We start from the raw sequence: 8,400 nt of genomic DNA, 5'->3' as shown, positions 1-8,400 counted from the left end.
GATTGCCTGAAGCAGAGCAGTCGCACCCCATAAACTGTAACAGTCGATCTTGTGCCATGCTGCCGTTGGTCCTTCTAGGTTTTGGCGTTGCCTTCTCGTTGGGACAGAATGACACGGGGCCTCTTGTTTTGGAGGGAAAGTGTCTGGTGGTTTGTGATGCGAACCCGTCTGCAGAGAGAGCGTTCACCTCTTCGTTCGGGATATCTGTCCAGGCAGGCGATGCTAAAGTGGCTTTCTCTGCGCTCAGAGGAACTAACCACGAACCTTCTGATATGAGCAATACGTCTCTGACCATCTACTTTGATCAGGTCAGGGATTAATTCTGTCCATTATTTGTGTTTACAAATTAGCATAATCTTCATAATGTACGTGTGTACTATTTATTTGTATTTTTTTCAGTTATTAGTAAACATTGGCAACCATTTTGATCTACAAGCAAGTGTGTTTCAAGCACCAAGAAGAGGCATTTACAGTTTCAGCTTCCATGTGGTGAAGGTTTACAACCGGCAGACTATACAGGTGAGCGCACAGAGAGGTGATTGATTTAGTTGAGACACCAATTGTGGACTTGTTTTTTTGTATCACATATCCATGGCATTGCATTCTGCAGGTGAACTTGATGCACAACGAATACCCTATCATATCAGCTTTCGCCGGGGACCAGGATGTCACTCGAGAGGCTGCGAGCAATTCAGTTCTTCTGCAAATGGAACGGGAGGACAAACTCTACTTAAAGCTTGAGCGGGGAAATCTAATGGGTGGATGGAGGTACTCCACGTTTTCTGGATTCTTGGTTTTTCCACTCTAAGTCTCAAATCAAGTGATTCTTATTTTATTCAAGGACGTTGGCCACCCTCCTTTGGACTTTAATTTTGAAGAAATGTATAACTGACTGAGATAAAGTAGGCTATTTTGGTCATTTATGATGAAATTATTCTGTGCTATAATGTTGGGATTTGTATTGCTGAATGTGACTGTTGGTATGATATTATATAAACTAGTTCAATATTATAGTAACCTGTTCAAGCGAATGTCAGTTGCACTCACAGTGGCTATCCAAGGTCCTGAATCCGCAAACACAGATCTACTCGGTAGCTGTCAGTGGTGCTGAAATCACAAAGCGCATCGAGCCAACAGGTGGTGATTGAATGTTGGCTCTGGTATCAACGTTGTTGCAGTAGTGTAATTGAAATACTGTAATAATAAAAACTATTTCCTCCTCATGCTGGCAATTGGACCATTTCTGCACATTGAGATTATGTACTGAACAGTTTAACCTCTAAATAAAGACGACTGACTAGAACCTGTGTGTGTGTTAGATGAGACAGAGAACATCGTTTTCATTACCCCCCACAGTTGAAGTCGGAAGTTTACATACACCTTAGCCAAATAAAGTTATTCACAATTCCTGACATTTAATCCTAGTAAATATTCCCTGTTTTAGGTCAGTTAGGATCACCACTTTATTTTAAGAATGTGAAATGTCAGAATAATAGTAGAGAATGATTTATTTCATCTTTTATTTCTTTCATCACATTCCCAGTGGGGCAGAAGTCTCCATACACTCAATTAGTATTTGGTAGCATTGCCGTTAAATTGTTTAACTTGGGTCAAACATTTTGGGTAGCCTTCCACAAGCTTCCCACAATAATTTGGGTGGATTTTGGCCCATTTCTCCTGACAGAGCTGGTGTAACTGAATCAGGTTTGTAGGCCTCCTTGTGCACACACACTTTTTCAGTTCTGCACACAAATTTTCTATAGGATTTATGTCAGGGCTTTGGGATGTCCACTCCAATACCTTGACTTTGTTGTCCTAAAGCCATTTTGCCACAACTTTGGAAGTATGCTTGGGGTCATTGTCCATTTGGAAGACCCATTTGCAACCAAGCTTTAACGACCTGACTGTCGTCTTGAGATGTTGCTTCAATATATCCACTTAATTTTCCTACCTCATAATGCCATCTATTTTGTGAAGTGCACCAGTCCCTGCAGCAAAGCACCCCACAACATGATGCTGCCACCCCTGTGCTTCACGGTTGGGATGGTGTTCTTCAACTTGCAAGCTTCCCCCCTTTTCCTCCAAACATAATGATGGTCATTATGGCCAAACAGTTCTATTTTTGTTTCATCAGACCAGAGGACATTTCTCCAAAAAGTTTGATCTTTGTCCTCATGTGCAGTTGCAAACCGTAGTCTGGCTTTTTATGGCGGTTTTGGAGAAGTGGCTTCTTCCTTGCTGTGCGGCCTTTCAGGTTATGTTGATATAGGACTTGTTTTACTGTGGATATAGATACTGTTGTACCTGTTTCCTTGATGTGAATTGAATTGAATTTCCTTAAATTGTGACACAGTGAATTATAAGTGAAATAATCTGTTAACAATTGTAAAAATTACTTGTGTCATGCACAAAGTAGATGTCCTAACCAACTTGCCAAAACTATAGTTTGTGAAGAAATTTGGAGTGGTTGAAAAACAAGTTTTAGTGACTCCAATCTAAGTGTATGTAAACTTCCGACTTCAACTGTATCTATACACACTTATAAAAAAAGGTTATCTAGAACCTAAAAGGGTTCTTCAGCTGTCCCCAAAGGATAACCATTTGAAGAAGCCTTTTTAATTCCATGTAAAACCCTTTCCACAAAGGGTTCTAAATAGAACCCAAAAGGGTTCAACCTGGAACCAAAAAGGGTTCTTCTATGGCGACAGTTGAAGAACCCTTTTGGAACCCTTTTGTGTATTAGGATGACACGTATCATTTACCTTGACATTATAAAATCACTCTCTTTCTTTCTCTCTCTCATTCATGGTGATATCCCTCTTACCCCAGCAGTAGTCACGTCTGGTGAGCGTGCACCCCTGTGCCTTCAGGATAAAGTACTCAGATTGTGAAAAGCACCAATTCAACAGCTCCTCAGCGTGTGACCATGGCTGTAGCCTTTTGATGTCTGTCCTCTGCCTCTGAGTTCACACAGAGAGCAGTAGAATGACCAAGGAAAAAAACTATCTGCACTATGCTGACAACTGGCATGTAAAAGTCCGTAATCATTCCTCGTTGAAACATGTGGATTTGCCCTTTCTTATTGAGATGGAAAGTATCCTTTTCACAGAAACCCAGCCGACCTTGATCCTGGCTGTATCTAGTTAACCCTGACTTAACTCTCTTGGGAAACACTTGGCACACAGAATGCTGGTTATTCTTTAACTGGCTTCAAAAAGGTATCATAAACTGCGTTTACACAGGCATCCCAATTCTGATCTTTTGACAGATTCTTGAAAAAAAGAAATTGGTCAAATGATCAGAACTAGGCTGCATGTGTAAACGCAGCCTTAGCAATTTACACTGAGTGTACTAAACATTAAGAACACCTTCCTAATATTGAGATGAACCCATTTTGACCTCAGAACAGCCTCAAAACTACAAGGTGTCGAAAGCTTTCCACAGGGATGCTGGCCCATGTTGAGTCCAATCCTTCCAACAGTTGTATAAAGTTGGTTGGATGTCCTTTGGGTGGTGGACCATTTTTGATACACACGAGAAACTGTTGAGCATTAAAAACCCAGCAGTGCTGCAGTTCTTGACACACTCAAACCGGTGTGCCTGGCACCTACTACCATATCCTATTCAAAGGTACTTAAATTATGCCCATTCACCCTCTGAATAGCACACATACACAATCCCTGTCTAAATTGTCTCAGGGCTAAAAAAAAATCCATATTTAACCTGTCCCCCTTTCATCTACACTGATTGAAGTGGATTTAACAAGTGACATCAATAAGGGATCATAGCTTTCACCTGGATTCACCTGGTCAGTCTGTCATGGAAAGAGCAGGTGATCATAATGTTTTGTGTACACAGTGTATATGACCATTTCTTTGCCATTATTATATTCATATTCTTCATTAGATCTTACTGAATTAATCACAAGCCCATTTTCCCATGGCAACTCTAACATGGAAGTTGAATCCCAGCCCCCGACCCCGCAGGAGGCCTTTTGCCTCTTTTACTTCGATGTTGTTTTTCTATGTTTTCTTTTCTATGTGTTTGGCCTGGTATAGTTCCCAATCAGAGGCAGCTGTCTATCGTTGTCTCTGATTGAGAACCATACATAGGTTGCCTTTTCCCACCTGGTGTTTGTGGGTAGTTTCCTGTTTTGTGTTTTCACCTTTCAGGACTGTTTCGATTTTAATTTCTAACATTCACTTTGTTATTTTGTATTTTCGTGTTATGTTCTGTTCGTGTTCTGTCTCTTGTAAAAAATAATCATGGACACTTACCACGCTGCGTTTTGGTCCGATCCTTCCTACTCCTCATCCGATGAAGACGAAGATCATTACAACTTCGTGCATGACACAAGTAATATTTCCAATATTTGTTTACAGATTATTTCACCTTATCCCAATTCCAGTGGGTCAGAAGTTTACATACACTAATTTGACTATGCCTTTAAACAGCTTGGAAAATTCCAGAAAATGATGTCATGGCTTTAGAAGGTTCTGATAGGCTAATTGACATCATTTGAGTCAATTGGAGGTGTATCTGTGGATGTATTTCAACACCTACCTTCAAACTCAGTGCCTCTTTGCTTGACATCATGGGAAAATCAAAAGAAATCAGCGAAGACCTCAGAAAAAATATTAGACCACAAGTCTGGTTCATCGTTGGGAGCAATTACCAAAAAGCTGAAGGTACCACGTTCATCTGTACAAACAATAGTACGGAAGTATAAACACCATAGGACCATGCAGCCGTCATACCGCTCAGGAAGGAGACGTGTTCTGTCTCCTAGAGATGAACGAACTTTGGTGCGAAAGTGCAAATCAATCCCAGAACAACATGAAAGGACCCTGTGCAGATGCTGGAGGAAACAGGTACAAAAGTATCTATATCCATAGTAAAACAAGTCCTATATCGACACCCTGAAAGGCTGCTCAGAAAGGAAGAAGCCACTTCTCTAAAACCGCCATAAAAAAGCCAGACTACGGTTTGCAACTGCACATGTGGACAAAGATCATACCTTTTGGAGAAATGTCCTCTGGTCTGATGAAACAAAATAGAACTGTTTAGCCATAATGACCATATGTTTTGAGGAAAATGGGGGAAGCTTGCAAGTTGAAGAACACCATCCAAACCGTGAAGCACGGGGGTGGCAGCGTCATGTTGTGGGGGTGCTTTGCTGCAGGAGGGACTGGTGCACTTCACAAAATAGATGGCATCATGAGGCAGGAAAATTACGTGGATATATTGAAGTAACATCTCAAGACATCAGTCAGGAAGTTAAAGCTTGGTCGCAAATGGGTCTTCTAAATGGACAATGACCCCAAGCATAATTCCAAAGTTGTGGCAAAATGGCTTAAGGACAACAAAGTCAAGGTATTGGACTGGCCATCACAAAGCCCTGACATAAATCCTATAGAAAATGTATGGGCAGATCTGAAAAACCGTGTGCGAGCAAGGAGGCCTACAAACCTGACTCAGTTACACCATTTCTGTCAGGAGGAATGGGCTAAAATTCACCCAACTTATTGTGGGAAGCTTGTGGAAGGCTACCTGAAATGTTTGTTCCAAGATAAACAATTTAACGGCAATGCTACGAAATACTAATTGAGTGTATGTAAACTTCTGACCCACTGGGAATGTGATGAAAGAAATAAAAGCTGAAATAAATCATTCTCTCTACTATTATTCTGGCATTTCACATTCTTAAAATAAAGTGGTGCCCTAACTGACTTAAGACAGAGATTTTTTACTTGGATTAAATGTCAGGAAGTGAGAAACTGAGTTTAAATGTATTTGGCTATGGTGTATGTAAACTTCCGACTTCAACAGTTGTGGCCAAAAGTTTTGAGAATGACACAAATATTAATTTCCACAAAGTTTAAGTATTTTTGTCAGATGTTACTATGGAATATTGAAGTATAATTACAAGCATTTCATAAGTTTCAAAGACTTTTATTGACAATTACATGAAGTTGATGCAAAGAGTCAATATTTGCAGTGTTGACCCTTCTTTTTCAAGACCTCTGCAATCCGCCCTGGCATGTTGTCAATTAACTTCTGGGCCACATCCTGACTGATGGCAGCCCATTCTTGCATAATTAATGCTTGGAGTTTGTCAGAATTTGTGGGTTTATGTTTGTCCACTGCCTCTTGAGGATTGACCACAAGTTCTCAATGGGATTAAGGTCTGGGGAGTTTCCTGGCCATGGACCGAAAACACAGATGTTTTGTTCCCTGGGCCACTTAGTTATCACTTTTGCCTTATGGCAAGGTGCTCCATCATGCTGTAAAAAAAGGCATTGTTTGTCACCAAACTGTTCCTGGATGGTTGGGAGAAGTTGCTCTCGGAGGATGTGTTGGTACTTCCGGCACTGACTGAGATGGCCTCCTCGCTTCACATTCCTAGGAAACTATGTCATACCCTATATTACTCATCTCATATGTATATAGTGTACTCTATACCATCTACTGCATCTTGCCTATGCCGTTCGGTCATCGCTCATTTATATATTTTTATGTACATATTCTTATTCATTCCTTTACATTTGTGTGTATAAGGTAGTTGTTGTGAAATTGTTAGATATTACTGCATGGTCGGAACTAGAAGGCCAAGCATTTCGCTACACTCACATTGACATCTTCTAACCATGTGTATGTGACAAATAACATTTGATTTGATTGCCATTCTTTATTCATGGCTGTGTTCTTAGGCAAAATTGTGAGTAAGCCCACTCCCTTGGCTGAGAAGCAACCCCACATGAGTGTTCTCAGGATGCTTTACTGTTGGCATGACACAGGACTGATGGTAGCGCTCACCTTGTCTTTTCCGGACAAGCTTTTTTCCGGATGCCCCAAACAATCGGAAAGGGGATTCATCAGAGAAAATGACTTTACCCCAGTCCTCAGCAGTCCAATCCCTGTAGCTATTGCAGAATATCAGTCTGTCCCTGATGTTTTTCCTGGAGAGAAGTGGTTTCTTTGCTGCCCTTCTTGACACCAGGCCATCCTCCAAAAGTCACTGTGCGTGCAGATGCACTCACATCTGCCTGCTGCCATTCCTGAGCAAGCTCTGTACTGGTGGTGCCCCGATCCCGCAGCTGAATCAACTTTAGGAGACGGTCCTGGTGCTTGCTGGATTTCTTGGGCGCCTTGAGCCTTCTTGACAACAATTGAACCGCTCTCCTTGAAGTTCTCGATGATCAGATAAATTGTTGATTCAGGTGCAATCTTATCCGCAGCAATATCCTTGCCTGTGAAGCCCTTTTTGTGCAAAGCAATGATGACAGCACGTTTTTCCTTGCAGGTAACCATGGTTGACAGAGGAAGAACAATGATACCAAGCACCACCCTCCTTTTGAAGCTTCCAATCTGTTATTTGAAGTCAATCAGCACGACAGAGTGATCTCCAGCCTTGTCCTCGTCAACGCTCACACCTGTGTTAACTTCTTGCGTCGAGCAATCCCGTATCCGGGAGCGTAATCATAGCCTCAAGCTCATTACCATAACGCAACGTTAACTATTCATGAAAATCGCAAATGAAATTAAATAAATATATTCACTCACAAGCTTAGTCTTTTGTTAACAACACTGTCATCTCAGATTTTCAAAATTAGCTACACAAGCATTTGTGTAAGAGTATTGATAGCTAGCATAGCATTAAGCCTAGCATTCAGCAGGCAACATTTTCACAAAAACTAGAAAAGCATTCAAATAAAATCATTTACCTTTGAAGAACTTTGGATGTTTTCAATGAGGAGACTCTCAGTTAGATAGCAAATGTTCAGTTTTTCCCAAAATATTACTTGTGTAGGAGAAATCGCTCCGTTTTGTTCATCACGTTTGGCTAAGAAAAAAACCTGAAAATCCAGTCATTACAACGCCAAACTTTTTTCCAAATTAACTCCATAATATCGACAGAAACATGGCAAACGTTGTTTAGAATCAATCCCCAAGGTGTTTTTCACATATCTATTCGATGATAAATCATTCGTGGCAGTTGGGTTTCTCCTCGGAAGCAAATGGAAAAATACACACAGCTGGAGATTACGCAATAATTTCGACGGAGGACACCAAGCGAGCACCTGGTAAATGTAGTCTCTTATGGTCAATCTTCCAATGATATGCCTACAAATACGTCACAATGCTGCAGACACCTTGGGGAAACAGAAAGTGTAAGCTCATTCCTGGTGCATTCACAGCCATATAAGGAGACATTGGAACACAGCGCCTTCAAAATCTGGGGCATTTCCTGTTTGAAATTTCATCTTGGTTTTGCCTGTAGCATCAGTTCTGTGGCACTCACAGATAATATCTTTGCAGTTTTGGAAACGTCAGAATGTTTTCTTTCCAAAGCTGTCAATTATATGCATAGTCGAGCATCTTTTTGTGACAAAATATCTT

At 41.0% G+C, this 8,400-nt stretch overlaps 1 protein-coding gene across 1 annotated transcript; it reads left to right on the top strand.

The window, feature by feature from the left end:
• LOC112261117 (cerebellin-2-like) lies at nt 1-1,242 on the top strand. Its single transcript, XM_024436456.1, has 3 exons — nt 1-308; nt 400-519; nt 611-1,242. The coding sequence occupies exons 1-3, from the start codon at nt 57-59 to the stop codon at nt 806-808; spliced, it is 570 nt and encodes a 189-aa protein (XP_024292224.1). The 5' UTR covers nt 1-56; the 3' UTR covers nt 809-1,242.
• Nucleotides 1,243-8,400: the final 7,158 nt, after the last annotated feature.

Source organism: Oncorhynchus tshawytscha, linkage group LG10 (assembly GCF_018296145.1).
Source record: "Oncorhynchus tshawytscha isolate Ot180627B linkage group LG10, Otsh_v2.0, whole genome shotgun sequence".
NCBI lineage: Eukaryota > Metazoa > Chordata > Actinopteri > Salmoniformes > Salmonidae > Oncorhynchus > Oncorhynchus tshawytscha.
This window is presented reverse-complemented; position numbering and strand designations above follow the sequence as displayed.